Genomic DNA, 17,707 nt, shown 5'->3' with positions numbered 1-17,707 from the left:
AATGTGGGAGATATCAAGTTTATATAAATTCACAAATCAGATGTTTAAAGTATTGGCTTAAGATTCTGGAAATGCATGAACAACGAATACCTAATAAAGTTTATAATATGCTTGTTCATCTTGATAACATGGGCAAGACAACTTGGGCTTCACATATTAGAAATCTTTTATTTTCTCATGGCTTTGGATTTGCATGGTTAAATCAGACAGTGGGTAATGTAACTCTGTTTCTTAAACGTTTCCGAGAACAGTCAGTTGATATGTTACATCAAGAATGGCATTCGACTCTCGAAAATAGTTCAAGGTATGATCTATATAGGTCCTTTTAAGAGCCTTATCCAACCAGAAATATATTTATCTGTATTGACATCAAGAAATATCAGACGCACATTTGTTCAGCTCCGACTAGGTTTATTAGATTTAAGTATTAATAAAGGAAGAAGATTGTCTATAGAAAGAAATATGAGAATTTGTCCATTATGCACTTCATCTATTGAAGATGAAATTCATTTTATATTTGTATGTCCATATTATGATGATCTTAGAAGAAAATATATTTCAAGTAATTATCTATCAAAATATCCAACGATAGCCTTTGTCTCGATTCTCACTTTGTAAAACATGCTGTTGTCTTGAGAAATGATAGGTTATCTAAGCAATAACCATTATAATTGCCATTGTATTATGTACTGTAGTTATGTATATGTATGCAACTCCTTGTATATGGGCCGGAGGACTTGAATACAATAAACTTGACTTGACTTGACAGTCACACAGTGGTGTCGAACTTTGATCCGTACTGAACCTACGGTTGTAACGAAGGGAAAGTTTCCTTCCTATGCTTTCTTTCATTTTCGATTGTTGTCTAACCTCGCTTTACTCAAAGTATTCACTTCGACATAACGACGTTTAACTGTACATTTGTATATCTCATAGTAAACTGTCAGCCAATTTAAAGGGCACCCTCGTGTGGGATGGTGGCTTGTGGCTACCATGAAACATATGTGATGTGTTTAATACGGGTACCAAGGTTCAGTTTTGGAACCTTCAGTAGAACTTGTGCTGCTCTTTGGAATCATCTTCCAGTGGATATCAGGAGATCGGAAAATATCAAAGCTTCCGGAAAAACTACAAGACCAAGTTTTTCAAAACAACATATGAATCAGCGCTCTTGGTCAGGGAATATCTGGATAAGATGCGCAACAAAAATCTATATTTTTATTTTCAGTTTTTCGGCGACGTTTTTCAAACTTGTAACGTTTTGATAACGTTTGTAATTTGCTTTTTATCAAATCCAATTTTCAAGTGTATGCTTTCTTTTGTCCGTTAGTTTCGTTTTGAAATCTTCTATGACATGGATGTCAATGTACAAAAAGGGAGTTATCATAGCAGTCATATCAGAAATCGGTTTTACACAAGAAATGTATCCATCATACTCTTCGGGGATGAAAAACGGTGACTGAAACTGAGAAATGCAATCATGTTTCTGTCGACTCATGCGATGGAAAACACATTTCTTTTTATTAGCAAACCCATACAGTAACTTCACCAGATATTGATAAAAAGCCTTTGATCGGCCTACAATTTTCAAAGACGCGGTGCTTGGGCACTGTTCTCTGCATTTGTTGATAGGTATTTTTTAATGATAAACTTTTGAGCATCGCGATATGCATGCAGAAATGTAAATGCCTGTAAAATACCTCACTAATTCTCTGGGATTTATCATAACATAATAATCTGTTAATTTCAAACAACGCAAAGATATTAAGGTTGTGGAATAGTGAACTTTTGACTAACTGGTATTGTACGAGCGCTTCGGGCTCATGCTGTTTTCACACTTCATTGAAGAACGTGAGGTGGTTGTTCATTGTTTAGCGCCGCACTCATCACTGCCCCGCTATATGCCGGCCCTCTGTAAGTAATCGATTCTGAACTGATTGAAATCATGATCATCGATCTAATCAATAGGATACGACTAGCATCAACCAAGTCAGTACGCCTGACCCACCCGATCCCGTTAGTCGCATCTAACGACGAGCATGGGTTGTTCAGTTCTAACCATGATTTTAGATGTTGAAAACGTGGGTTTGCACACTGAAGAGTTGGAACATATCAAGGATATTTTTCCTTTCCATTAGCATAGACCCGTTTTATATATTTCTCTAGCATTTAGGACCCTTTACTCATAGGCGCCATAATTCGCAAAGCAAATTGTTGTTTCTATGAGGATACTTCACTAGTGTAAGATTACAGTTTCTCTAACGGGAGACAAATATTATATGGGGCACCACAGCATAATATTTTGGCATGATCAGCGAAAGATATATACTTCCAATCAAAAGTTTAGACTCAATGAAAACACTCACTATATGTTATGTATATATATATGGTTACATCGAAGATTGATTTTTCCACTAACTTGGGGGAACCAACTGCAAACCTTATGCAGATGAACTGCACGAGGACCATGCATCAGATTGCTGAAAAGCGTGTGCAAATATGCATGCGAACAGTTGCGTTTTGGTGTAAAGTTTTGTTAAGAATTCGCCAATTTTCACTGATGTTTTATCATTTCTTGAACTCATGACAATAATCTTTTCAACGTAACGAATTTGTTTTACAAATGAATACATGAGTTCAAGTGTAAACAGTACCCTTAAGCAGTATGGAATATTTTGCACAATTAATTTAGTTGCCTGAAGTAAGTGGCTATATTTACACTAGTGAGTTTAAACTTTTGATGGGAAGTATATATTGAAAATCCTGAACACAATGTGTTTTTGGGAACAGCTTAATTTTTAGAACCATTTCCATACATAACAAAACATCAGCTGGTTCTCCCATAACGGTACAGGGCATGCAGAAAATCATAATCAAGATTCGCCAATTCAAAAATTGGGATTAAACTATCTGAGACAAATTTGGTTTAAGTGACACTCATTTGAACTGCCAACTCGACTGGAAGGCCGTACCTAAAAATAAACACGGGAATTTACCGCTAGGAACCTGCTCTACGCTTGAATGATTCTAATGCAGATGAGTTTGAAAAGCAGCAGAAACATCACCTCTACTGGGAATCGGGATACAATGTGAGCTTTACACAACCGTCATGCGTGTCTCATTAAACACGCTCCCAAGTGGCGTACCGTTTTATGCCTCGTCCCTTGGGACATTTGAATATTGCGTGCGAACCTTGTCCAACGCTTCCGCAAGTTGCGACAGATCCGATGAGACCATGCGCCACTTTAACAGCTTTTTAACCTAAAAGTGCATGCCATTCCAAACAAGTGTTAACGTTTAAGCGATTTTAGGATGTCATTTGGATGATAGAAATGAAATCCGTGTTTTGCTCATCTCACAGATAGCGAAAGTACAAGCTCTGATTATTACAAATATTAACAATCCTTTTAGGACCCTGCTTTCAAATATGACGTAGTTCTGTAATTAAATGGCATTTTCTAAACGCAGAAAACGTTTCTTCGGAGACAAAATGTTCTCACTAATATTTGCACTAATGGAGACCCGTACTGCGAAGGAATCGTTTCACTGGGTTTTTGAGCTTTGCAATTCCGCGAAGATTATTGGAAAAAAGTCGTGGCCTGTCACAGAGTGATTGACAGCTCGAAAGGTGCAATAGAATAGATCTATTTCACCCTACCCTTGCGTTTCAGTAGAGACACATTATACAATGTAGAAAATTGAAGCGGGAACATTTCTAATTTCCTTGAAATCAAATCTTTTAAGCTTCGAATGGCCAGTGCGCAATCACCCTAAGCGACGTAAACCAAGCAGAGTGCCAATCTCAGTGTATGCTTGATGGTAGTTGGGTTGACGAGCAAATAAAAGAAAGTCCCCCCCATCTTTTCAGCGGCTAGGTTGGAACGAAATTTCAGTTTTGAGAAAACCACATAAGCTTTCCTATTTCCACGATTTTTTAAAAGTTCCGTTTACTGGCCTTTTATACAAACATCTCCGGCTTTGGGTATCCTCAGAAAACATAATACCATAGCTGGGTTCGGGGAAAAACTGTAGACTTTTAATTACTCTGTGATTCAGCGCCATTTCAGAAAACTTAAACGCACCACTTAATACCGCATTTGCTACTGGAATCAATATACTGGTAGTTGAAGTGACACACACGAGAATGGCCATGGTCGCTGTTTGAAAGAACGAATCTATAAGCCCATGCTATTACAACGAAGGGTCTGTGTCATTCAAGGAACGTTAAAGACATTTGTAAATTCTCGAATGGAAACGGGGAGGACAATTTCGTTCTGTGTGGAACCCATACAACCATTGAGGTTGTAGCCTGAAACTTCAACTTTAATATCCCCCCTTCGTCTTTTGTGAATAAAATCGGACGCGGTTTGATGAGGGACCAATTCCAAGGCCCAGCGTTCCGTCATAACCGTACATGTTAGTTCGATATCGGAGGATGTTTATGTATACCGCGGACCGAAGAGCGAGCGTAAATTTTACGACATCACGATTTTTTCATTGATGTTGCTGTTGCGAGTTTAATCGGAATGAGCCTCGAAAGCCAATGGCACTGCGTCGTGATGTTTGCATTTAAAAGCCGGAAAAGACAATAAAAACGATACAATCTTGTCCATAGAAATAAAGAGTCTCTATTAGACGGTGTCTACTATATCTTAAGGTGAACACCAGGTGCCATTGCCGATTTCATTCATGCGATAATCACCACTATTTTGCCCAATGGAATGAAGTTTGTAATCGAGATAATCACTACCTGGCTTTGAGTATTTGTTACATAATTATATAGAGATGAGTGAGTGAGTTTAGTTTTACATCGCTTTTAGCAATATTCCAGCAATATCACGTCGGGGGACACCAGAAATGGGCTTCACACATTGTACCCATGTGGGGAATCGAACCCGGGTCTTCGGCGTGAAGAGTGAACGCTTTAACCACTAGGCTACCCCGCGGGCATTCAGATCACCACATCATATTCCTTATATTTTTTTAGCACAAGTGTCTCTCATAATTTGTACGGAATGGCTCAACTTATCACTGTGATATTGTGTTTATGTACTTAGCTGTTACTGTACCATGTTGAGGCGAGACGTAAATAAATATCTATCTATCTATCTATCTACCTATCTATCACATGATACTGACTCCGAGCCGACCAGTGGTTTATATCCTCAATGTCGAGCACCAGGCAGGATGACAATAAGTACCATATTTCTAGAATGATGGGGACGGAAATCGAACCATGAAACGTACGGTCAGGAGAGGGCGTTCTACCCACTACACCACAGAGGCAGATTGTTCGTCAAGGAATATCCTTGTTGTAGGGAACTGATGGGATATTCGGAATGTGTTTCCTAACTGTTCGCCAGATTCATCCTTCACTGTTCAGCTGATGCCCTAACCAACGGGGAGGTGGGGAAGCCTAGTGGTTAAAGCGTTCGCTCGTCACACCGAAGACCCGGGTTCGATTCCCCTCATGGGTACAATGTATGAAGCCCATTACTGGTGTCCCTCGCCGTGATATTGCTGGAATATTGCTAAAAGCGGCGTAAAACCATACTCACTCACATATTTTTGCCAACATAAGGCTCGAGTATTGTCGATGCTGGTCTACATTGGTGTTACACTCCATACATGTACTTCGGTGATATCAGAAAGAACGTTCGATTCCAAAACACATGAGTATAACGATAAGATCATTCTTTTACATCTTGTATTTGTACACCCAATAAGTGTATATGCATTACTTAAAGAATGGTCACATGACGTGTTCAAATAGTAAGCGTAAGAGTTAATGATTTAATTCGCAACGAACATTAATATCCGTTTCAAAACAACTTCGCATTATCGCATTCCTTAATGTTCCATTAAGAATCTTTACACATTCTTTGTGTGATAGTTAATTATAAACTTCAAAACGCCCATAATTATTTTCCTTTTAAAACTTTTTAATGTCCCTAGACATTCTTCAAATCTCCAGATTAAACAGGGCAAGCATAATCGCTATTATCCTAAGAACTAATCTAAGTACAGTCCATCTCAATGCAAACCATCACATCAAACAAATGTACCCTGTCTACAAGACTTAATCGTTGCGCCACTCAAACCAACGATCTCCAAAACAGTATTTGGAACTGCTGTTTAAACAAACAGCCCGACAAGGAGGGCAATGCGTCAGAGCGAGAGAAGGCAGATCGCCATACTGTCTTCATAATGACTTATTGGCTTTTCCAAAAGTTTTATTGATCCTGATGTTAGTTGACCGATGTGGTGATGGGGCCTTAAATCCTGATCCATCGGTACAGTTTGCACAGTCTTTCGTGAACTTTGTAAGGATCGTTGGTGAACTGATGGCATATATTGGCAATCCGAGTTCATCCAGTCTTAAGTGAAAAAATCGGCTGATATTTCCGCGTTTGGTTTCTTTGAAGACTAAATTGGGTGGTCAAGAGGGTCTGACTATTGGCCGAGGAAGTTTCACGTGCTGAATGGTGCCTAAATTGGTCATCTTTTTTTCAATTTAAGTAGAGGGCATTTTTAAAGGGGTGCCCATTTTGGGTCTTGGTCCAAACTTTGATCTTGTAATTAGTGCCTGTATCATTCTGAGACATTGTCAATGTGTGATTGGGGAATGTATTAATTTTAGATTGCAATGGTCGTCGGTACTTCCAGGGTTTATGTACCCAACGTTCATCCATCATTTGTGAATACATACGATAGAATCAAGCCTCGGCATCGTTCCAGAGTTGTGGAGACGTTTGGGTGCTCTGACCAATAAGAGCTCAGATGACATCGTACAAAGCAACATATCTCGCGACACCGATGCCGCAGCCGTGTCGCCACGTACTCCCCACATGGCTTTGATATCAAGCAATAATAGGGCTCGCACAAAAACCATGTATGGAGCTTGGACCGATTGACCTCCAACTTCATTCGCTGACTAACAGGGCCCGTAAGTAGGTCACGGCACTTCGCGAGACCTTTGTACTTCCGGTGACAAGCGATGTTTCATTACCGTCTCATAGTTGTCAGTTGACAGTATGGAACCGATAATCCTTGCAGGAATTAGAAATTTCCGATCTAACCATCCCCAAATTAGCCAACTATTACAACTGTCAACAGCTGTGACAAGCATGGTTGTACACATCGTCCGGTCTAGTAAAGTCATATTTGGTGGTTGTGCAATTTGGAACCAGAACTGGAAATCTGGTACCGGAAGTAAGCTGGGCCCCGTCTCGCATATCGTAAGTTGAGAGCCGTGAACCAGCTTAGCACCGGAGGTAGCGCCTCGCGAGACTTACGGCTGTGAGTGAGTGAGTGAGTTTAGTTTTACGCCGCACTCAGCAATATACCAGCTATATGGCGGCGGTCTGGCAATAATCGAGTCTGGACCAGACAATCCAGTGATCATCAGCATGAGCATCGATCTACGCAATTGGGAACCAATGACATGTGTTAACCAAGTCAGCGAGCCTGACCACCCGATTCCGTTAGTCGCCTCTTACGACAAGCATGGGTTACTGAAGACCAATTCTAACCCGGACCTTCACAGGTCACTTACGGGTGTATTCACTCAGTGTATACAAAACCGTGAAGTCTTGACGATGGGACATGCATTGATTACCATAAGCTATTAATTATTTATACATGATTACCGACAAACAAAATGGTTTTTCACACAACAATGCCAAAATGTGAAGACGGCGTACTTCCATTTAACGATTTTTTCCTGATGAAATTAAATAATATGTATTTGATTTCTTTACACATGAAAAAGAAAAAATGATAAATTTCACGAGATAAATGACCATAAAAACAATAAAGGATCACCTATGTCAATCGCAATCCATTAAATACTTTTTGTTGAGTTTCGCTCTCATATATCACCACTCGGTTGTTTCCGTTAGTCACGCCGAAATTAGCCGGAACAACACGAGTGATCGACGTAGTTCTTTCTGGCATTTTGTTTTTATACATATACGTCAATTATTTATTGTCCATTATTATCGCGGCGTGTGTAGTCTCTGGTTCAGTGAAAAGAGGACAGCTATTTATGTGGTCCTCTCCTCAGTGACATTTAATAAAGCAATGATTTATCTTACCAATATAGGAACGTAGGGTCACATCAGTCATATTGATTTAGTGTAAATGCAATTGTTTTTCAGAGGCCAATAATACTTCTCATTGCGCAGTGACTGATATATGGATGACAGTGCTCCACTAACCCCATATTTCTAAAAACACTTCATCAGTCAGAAAAAAAGTTATAATAAGCGATTAAATTAAAATTAAGATTGCCTACATAATCTACTCCAGCTAAGTGAGTGAGTTTAGTTTTACGCCGCACTCCAGCTATATGGCGGCGGTCTGTAAATCATCGAGTCTGGACCAGACAATTCAGTGATCAACAGCATGAGCATCGATCTACGCAATTGGGAACCGATGACATGTGTCAATCAAGTCAGCGAGCCTGACCACCCGATCCCGTTAGTCGCGTCTTGCGACAAGCATGCGTTACTGAAGATCAATTCTAACCCGGTTAGTAAGTGAGTTGGGTTTAACACAGTTTTTAACAGTATTTCGGTTATCTCACGACACCTACGTTTGATGAGGGAGGAAAGTTAAAATGATGCAGGTCTACGACGTTTGCCACATTGGTGAAGGGGCAGTAGGGTAGCCTAGTGGTTAAAGCGTTCGCTCGTAACGCTGAAGACTCGGGTTCGATTTCCCTCGTGGGTGCAAAATGTGATGCCCATTTCTGGTTTGTTTGTTGTTTAACGCCGCACTCAGCAATATTTCAGCTATATGACGGCGGTCTGGAAATAATCGAGACAGGACCAGACAATCCAGTGATCAACAGCATGAACATCGATCTACGCAATTGGGAACCGATGACATGTGTCAATCAAGTCAGCGAGCCTGACCACCCTATCCCGTTAGTCGCCTCTTACGACAAGCATGGGTTACTGAAGACCAATATAACCCGGATCTTCAAGGGTTCGTCCACATCAAGATGACACGCAGTGCTATAAGTGAAATGCTGCATCATTAAACAGGACGCACTCACTGATTCAAATAGTATTCGACAGGGGAGACTCCGGATAAACAGGGTCCCGTTTTTAGGGGTTTCACGTCATTGCTACATGATGGAGAGATCTGAGATGCAGACTGCGGCAGATGTCGTTATTTAGGAAATTCATCTGTACATACCCTCGTCGTCTCGGGAGTACATCGCGACGATCCCGCAAACACGTTGTCCTCACTTGACTTTCCGTCTAGTGGACACTGGTCAATATCCACTTTCTGTAGATCGATATCTATTCCGCTAGTTCCTCTGAAATAAAAAAAAAATAATGACATTTAGGCTTGTTGTGTGATGAAAAAAGGTACTAAAGCGTCCTTAATGATTTGACCTCTCGTCTAGTGGACAATGGTCAATATCCATTTTCTGTATATCGATGTCTATTTCACTAGTTCCTCTGAAATACAAAATAACATTTAGGCTTATTGTTTAATGAAAACAAAGAGCTGATACCAAAGCGTTCTCAATGACGCAGGCAGGGAATAACCTCAACGTTATAATAACCTTCAGACGTCAATGGAAAACGTCAAAACTGACTGGATAATGAATTGCAGACACATTTGTTACCAAACAGGATAGTTAGAAGTAGGTCGTTACAACGGAAATGCAAGGGCAGGATAAGTATGCCGTATTTTCATGATTGCATAGTCTTTGAACTGTTTCTATTCTTGGTAATTCGTAGACAAATTTGCTTCCGGCATTGAGAGTCGGAGTCATTAATCCTAATTGATTTATACCAATGTCAACATCGGGAACAAATGTCCTAATTGTTTAGCAGGGTTTGTTCGATTCCCTACATTCACAATGGCACATCCTTCATCTTGGACAATTTTCAAGGCTCATTAATCACGCGTACATGTCTCTAAGTGTTATGTTCGTATTTGGAAAGAACACAGCAAACCTTTGCTGTATTCCATATATCGACCTGATATCAGTCATTATGGTGAGAGAATTATGAGCAAGACTGCAGACTCATACTGTTTCCACCGTGCAAACCCTCAATCCCATCAAGTGCATAACTCCAAACTCCAAAGAAGGTAATGACCACTAGCCTATGTCATGACGTGACAGATTAACTATCGGAAGATGAAAGAATCGGGTCAAAGCATGACAGATTAACTACTGAAATATGAAAGAATCGGTCGCGACATGACTGATTAACAAAAGAAGTAAGGAAACTCGTCCCTTTGAGTAGTATATAACCACGATAAACACAAAACTTTGACAAAATTGGACACGCGTACCCAAGTCGTCTTAGATTGATTGATTGGGTTTAGTTTTACGCCGCACTCAGCAACATTCCAGCTATATGTCGGAGGTCTGTAAATAATGGTCTGGACCAGACAATCCGGTGATCAACAGCATCTACGCAGTTGGGATACGATGACATGTGTCAACCAAGTCAGCGAGCCTGACCACCCAATCCCGTTAGTCGTGTCAGCTCTTCCCCGGATCCTCACGGGTCTCGTCTAAGACATCATAGGCGTTCTCTAGTCATACAAAAGTCCTATTAGGGGTTCGAATCCAGCATTCCGATTATACTTGTCATCTTATAAGCAGAATAACCATGTTGAATCTTAAAACGCTCAATGCTTGCATCATGGTAAGCTATTCTTGCTAATAAACTGGAATTTTCCGTTGAAAACGACTTGCGTTCAAACGAGTGCTAAGCCCTACTCAAGCATTGACAGGTGAAAAAATACCATGACCTGTCCGTTGACTTGAAGGAATTGGATCGAGAGAATTGACTGGATTAGATGTCTCTTTTTAAACGTATTCAATCATATCATGTAAGGTCTCAGAAACTCCTACATAACCCGAACACATCCTCACTTGCATCTTCAGTAAAGCCCAAGTGTGAGAGCTGTTTATAGAGATTCCCATGTAACGCAAACGTCTCATTCGATTTTGCTACTTTAAGTGAGTTTGGTTTAACGCTTATTTGAACAATATTTCATTTATTTCACAACGTGTCAGCGGGATGTTGTTGGAAAGTCGAAATGATGCAGTTCTTATATGATGCAAGGTCATGAAACCCCCGAGCACTTTTATGGTAGTGTGACCAGGATGATACTCTAAAAGAATCTTGGATTCACAGCCCTAGACCTGATGATCCACGAGACGAAATCGTTAAAACCTTGGATCGTAATATAGTAGCTTCCGTGTAATACGGGCCAAATATAACAAAATATACCCTCACATAATTTTTAAATCCTTGACGCTTTTACGACTTTAAAAATGAAAGAAATTCTCGTTAGACAAACAGCTATGAAAATAATAACGTTTCCTTTTAAAGATAAGATGAATACCTATCAAGGGACTAACGAAGTCGTGTTTGTGTGCACATCTGTCAAAAAAAATGGTAAAATATTGGAAATCTAGTAATAGGCAAATATACGAGTGCAATTCCTGCAACAAATGATGTTATTTTATCATTTTTAAATCTGCATATTCCGATAAGGGTTATGTCATTGCAGGCAGTCTGGGACTCAAGGGTACATCAATCTAGGTCCTAATATCTTTGCAAATCGTAAAATGATATATTTTTGCTCTCCTTTCCTTGGAAAGTGAGTATTAGGAATATTGGTCTGGGCGTGAGGCATTGAGATAATCCCTATATTTCATATCATTGTCAATATATTCCTAAAAATGTACTCCTAAATTGCACAGATCGACGCTGCGATTAATCACGGTGTTAACTTGAAACCAATCATCGGGTTTTTCCGTCACCTGAACGGCATCGCGAGCACAGCAAGCGCGCGGACGTCGGAGAGAGCAAACAGGAAATCCCATTCGGGTGATAAACACGACACACACATGGCCTTAGAACGATTTATCCTCTACTATCTTATGCGCTGGCATGAATTGGGGATGGGGTGGTCAAGAAACCAGAATAGTTCACATATCTTTGAGAATTATGAGATTTTTTCTTGGGGAATTTAATAACAAATTCCAGCCTGGTCACTGCATGAGATGTAATTTCCTGTATGTGAGCGTTGTTTGAGATTCTGATGTTTCATGCGATGCAAAGATCCCATCATTTCAATAACCAATAGTATAAAGAAAATTAGAAATGACAGCGCATATTGAAATCATAGAGTTATTCAATGCCATATTCTGCCCATGGTTTATTGTGACGTTAAAGGGAGCCGAGCACTGTGCGGTACAAGGCAGTCACCCTCTGGAGCTATTTGTGATCCATAACAATCTCGACGCATTTTCTCGTTCCTTCATTTCAGACAAACAAACTGATTCAGCTGTAGATGTAGATGTTAACTGAGGATGGGTGATGAGGTTTACTGAACTTAAATCATTTCACTTACATGCATCGAGATGCACGTGTGTGTGTGTGTGTGTGTGTGTGTGTATGTGTGCGTGTGTGTGACTGCGTGCACTTATTCCGACTATTGTAGTGCCAGCACGGGGCGGTGGATTAGCCTAGTAGTTACAGCGTTCGCTCGTCAGTCCAAAACCCCGGGTTCGATTCCCCACATGGGTATATCACACTGAGTGAAGCCCATTTCTCGTGTTCATCGTTGTGATCTTGCTGGAATATTGCCAAAAGCAGCGTAAAACTAAACTCACTTTCCAATCGACAACCATTTGACACACCAAACATGTGTAAAATGGGGCATTCCTGTTGAGCACCTCGTTGATTTCTGCTTTGCCTACACGACGTCTGGAAGGAAAATCAGTATCTGTGTTCCAGAACAGTTACTGTACACCATACAATCAATGGTACAACTACCATGTACAGAATACCTGCTCGCATAGCAGCTGAAACGATGAGAGGAGTTTCCTGCACAGATGTAGTGAGCGAAGAGTCTGTGCACAAGCAGTCAGAATTCCAAATTAATAGGTCTTCATGATGTTGGGCATCCTGTTCAGCGACACGTATACTGTTCAGAAGAAGTTGAGCGGTGGGGTAGCCTAGTGGTTAAAGCGTTCGCTCGTCACGCCGAAGACCCGGGTTCGAATCCCCACATGGGTACAATGAGTGAAGCCCATTTCTGGTGTCCCCTGCCGTGATATTGCTGGAATATTGCTAAAAGCGGCGTAAAACCAAACTCAGTCAGTCAGTCAGTCAGTCAGAAGAAGAAGTTAAAAAGATCCTATTCATCCCTGTCATCATATGTCAATTATTATTTCAAGTATTCTTGAACTTTCTGAGAATTAGTTCGAAGCAATATTCCAATATTCACTCATTGTACCCATGTGGGGAATCGAGCCTGTGTCTTCTGCGTGAAGGGCGGTGGGGTAACTTAATGGTTAAAGCGTTCGTTCGTAACGTCGGAGACCCGGGTTCGATTCCCCACAGGGGTACAATGTGTGAAACCCATTTCTGGTGTCCCCCGCCATGATATTGCTTGAATATTGCTAAAAGCGGCGTAAAACCACACTCACTCTCTGACTCTTTTGCGTGACGAGTGAGCGCTTCAACCACTAGGTTACACCCTGACTTGTATATCGCAAATGCTCATGTAACGGATTAATACGACATATTACCGTGGATAAAAAATGTATAATGATTTAATCTATTACGGTAAGGGTGAATAACAATAGATTGACTGACACGAAAGCCTAGTCATCGATTGTAATTGACTATTGCATAATATGCAATGAAATGTATCAAACATAGAGATGATTTAGCTGAATGGTTAAATGTCACTGAACTATGTAGTGAGTGAATTTAGTTTTACGCCGCTTTGAACAAAGTGCCAGCAATACCACGGCGGTTCGGAACTATGTAACTGAATATGACAATGTTATATTAACATTTATGTTAGTAGACAAACAAAGTCGAGTCTGAATTGCTTTAATAAAATTCGCTGGGACTGGCAATGTGCCCACATGTAGTGCCCCTTTAAGTGTTTTCACACACGTAGGTGCTGCCCATCCTATGTAGCTTCGAGCTGTTAAGAAATTCGTCTTTTTAAACCAAAAACCTATTTTCGAACTGAATTTGAGTTTTAGAATCTTTTTTCAATATGCATAAAACATTTTTCCTCTGGTAATCCATCACGTTGATGTTTCTTCTGCAACCTAACGCCCTCCGAGCCCACTTATCAGATAGATTGTAATAACGGGTGTGAAGTCGAGAACCCGACTCTATCAAACACATCTTAACGTGATTAGAAGCACATTTGGCAATAACTAAAAAAAAAAACCCTGTTAACAAGAAATTCAGCAACTTTTCCCAACAACTTCTTCGTGGTCATATTTTTTTCAACTCTATCACCCTCGTTTCCCGTTATAGTGTGCCTCATATATTTCATTTTTTGATTCAATAAAAAAACCTTGCTAACCTCCACACCAAGGATATCAATTTAACAATTAAAATGGTAACTAGACTCTAAAGTGTGTTTTTTTTCTATTTAAAAGTTAATCAGCGTTACATAAGATCCTCGTTATAAAACCCGATCAAGGTCACACTCACTGAGCGAGAACCTTACTTCCGTGTTGACAACGAAATCTCCCGGTTGTGCATGTTGTTTTTTCAGTGTCACTGCACATAATTCAGCTAGTTTCTTAACACGGTGCGTGTCACGAATGCCAAGAATGAGCGCTCGTTTGAAGGATGTACTGGATGCGTGCAATGGATATGGCCTCGTAACAGACTTCATTCATTATTTGCCATGCACCTGTTAAGCTGCTGGTGCTGGTGACGGTGACGGTGGAATGTTGAGACGTCCAGGTCACAACCAACACAGAACGGACTAAAATATATTTTTTCACTCATCCAGACTACAGCCTACCAAAATGTAACCATACATTTACATTTTGGGAGGTCCGACATTATCAATTATATCTTATAGAAGTCATGCACTTAGGCCACATTTCACAAAGCGATTGTAGCGCTTAGGTGATAACTCCCATACTTTAACATAGATTTCCGACAGTCGTAGCGGTACGATCGCTTTGTGAAACGGGCCCCTGAACAGGGTTAGAATTGGCCTCTAGTAACCCATGCTTGTCGCAAGAGGCGACTAACGGGATCGGGTGGTCAGGCTCGCTGACTTGGTTGACACATGTCATTGTTTCCAAATTTGCGTATATCCACGCTCACGCTGTTGACCACTGGATTGTCTGGTTCCGACTCGATTATTTACAGACGCCACCATCTAAGTGGAATCTTACTGAGTGCGGCGTAAAACAACAAATAAAGTAAACAGTCAGTAGTCTCTGACCCTAATATCCCCGTCCGTGAACTAGGGCGAATATTGTTGGCTAGACGTAATTGACGTCACTGAAACCTTAATACGAGGAGGAAGGCGGAACGATAAAAGTTCCAAAATAGGTTCAGACCTACAACCAACTAATCCTGCTGGGGCCATAAATCTTTTAATCAGGTTAGATACAAACCATGTCTTTAGACTTGCAAGATTTCTGCAACGGGGTGTATTGTTCTTTGTATCTTAGAAACGTAAAACTTTGTTCACACTATCAACCACTGGTTTGCCTTTTCAGATTCGGTAAGCTGCATCCTTCCTGGTACCCTGCCTTTCGCGTGGCATTATGGGTATAAAACAAGGACTGTCGGTTCGGATAAGTTATGCTACCCATCAAAAGTTTAGACTCACTTAAAACACTCACTAAATGTTATGGATGTATATATGGTTACATCGAAGATGAATTTTTCCACTAACTTGGGGGAACCAACTGCAAACATTATGCAGATGAATTGTACAATGCTCCTACGTCAAATTGCCGAAAAGCATGTGCAAATATCGTGCATGTGAACAGGTGCGTTTTGGTGTAAAGTTTTGTTAAGAATTCGCCAATTTTAAATGAGTTTCATCATTTATTGAACTCATGACAATAATCTTTTCAACGTTACGAATTTGTTTTACAATACATCAGTTCATGTGCAAAAAGTACCTTTAAACAGTATGGAAAAAATTTCAAAATCTAGTTTAGAACAATTGACTGAAGGAAGTCTAAACTACACTAGTGAGTCTAAACTTTTGATGGGTAGTATATATTGTGTCTGAGGGGTGCTCAGGTTAAATTGCGGAATGGCGTCTCTGTGGGTTAGGTAGGGCTGGCTAAATGACAAATATCGATAAATATCGGAGAAGTAACTTTGCCAAAAAATGTTTGAAAGAAATTGATATATTTCACATCACTGGTCCGAGATGACATGTTTTTGCATGTGTAACTAACAAAACAGCGCACTCAACTTAATGTAGAGCCGCCCTAACTGTGTATATTGTGTGAGTAAATTAAAACATGATCCTCCTATCACAAATGTCAATGTACAATAGTATCGATAACACAATTTTCATAACGATAATCATGAATAATTTTTAATATCGACGATATTGCCGATTATCGATCATTTTAGCCAGCCCTAAGGTTAGCACTATCAAACCGACATCAGTCCGGACTAGAACAAGCAGACAGACAGAGACAGACACGCACATAAGTACAATAATCTTGAACGCGACGTTAACCCCCCTTTAACCTCACCTCAATTCAACCCTTTCATTATGTATGTGAACCAGCGCATGCGCATGCTAATGACAGTGCCAGTCTGTATTGTTCGCAATGGCGTATTTTCGTTTTACCATGCTATAACAGTACTCAGCGAGCGGAGTGCTCCATGAGGATAATGGCACGGATCGATACAATGAAACCATCGGATAAGCAACTAAGGATAAGACTCTGATCATGTTCAGATCGATGAGGCTGGATTATGGCATCAGACGGATCTGATTTGTACCACGCTGTTTCTGATTTAGCTGCAGATGCAGACAAAACGTGGATGAATGATCCTTTTTTCTTTATCTCAGGTTTATCATTGGTATTGACAAAATTGTCTGTGTAGACACTGGGTCTACACCTTCACACACAATGTCACAAATAGACCGGGGCATTAGTGACCCAATTGTCGCTCCAATTCGTTGTACAGAGTTGCGTCCCTTGGGTACGTCAGAATCCTGTGGTTATGGGTTCGAATTCCGTTTCGCCTGGTTTGCCTGCTCCCTGCTCCTGCGTTTTGCAGTATAGGTAATCGTCTGTGACCTGGATGTCATGGGTGGTCCTCCGTCATTAAGCTGGCACGCCATGATATGGCTGGAGTGAGTGAGTGATTGAGTGAGTATGGTTTTACGCCGCTTTTAGCAATAGTCAAGCAACATCACGGCGGGGGGCACCAGAAATGGGCTTCACACATTGTACCCATGTCGGGAATCGAACCTGCGTCTTCGGCGTGACGAGTGAATGCTTTACCCAATAGGCTACCACACCGCCCAGACTTGTGTACTGCCGAAAGCCGCCTCAAAACTCATCCACACACAGCAATACAAAATCTGTCAACTGTACCAATTTGTTAATTACATGTGACTCCTACACCTACAATTTTCAGTTACCAATCGGGGGCGGTGGGGTAGCCTAGTGGTTAAAGCGCCCGTTTGTCACGCTGAAGACCCGGGTTCGATTCCCCACATGGGTACAATATGTGATGCCCCTCGTGTCCCCAGCCTTGATGTTGGTGGAAAATTTCTGAAAGCGGCGTAAAACCGAAAATAATAGAATTCTTTTGCCTGACTCTAGACGAAAATACAATCGAGCATTAGGAGTTATGTCCCTTGAAAGATATCACGTGTGCTGCTCATTTAGTTCACCCGT

General features: G+C 40.7%; 1 protein-coding gene across 1 annotated transcript in view; it reads right to left on the bottom strand.

Moving 5' to 3' along the window:
* Positions 1–17,707, bottom strand: part of LOC124266361 (probable G-protein coupled receptor CG31760) — a 259,647-nt gene that overhangs the window by 74,187 nt on the left and 167,753 nt on the right. Inside the window, exon 4 of the mRNA XM_046701172.1 lies at positions 9,205–9,328. Coding sequence (XP_046557128.1) covers positions 9,205–9,328 — 124 coding nt within the window. The remainder of the gene's footprint in view (positions 1–9,204; positions 9,329–17,707) is intronic.

This window comes from Haliotis rubra, unplaced genomic scaffold, assembly GCF_003918875.1.
Source record: "Haliotis rubra isolate DU_JTF1 unplaced genomic scaffold, ASM391887v1 Scf125, whole genome shotgun sequence".
In the NCBI taxonomy this organism is placed as follows: domain Eukaryota; kingdom Metazoa; phylum Mollusca; class Gastropoda; order Lepetellida; family Haliotidae; genus Haliotis; species Haliotis rubra.
The sequence above is the reverse complement of the archived record's forward strand: the minus strand, read 5'-3'. Positions and strand labels throughout refer to the sequence as shown.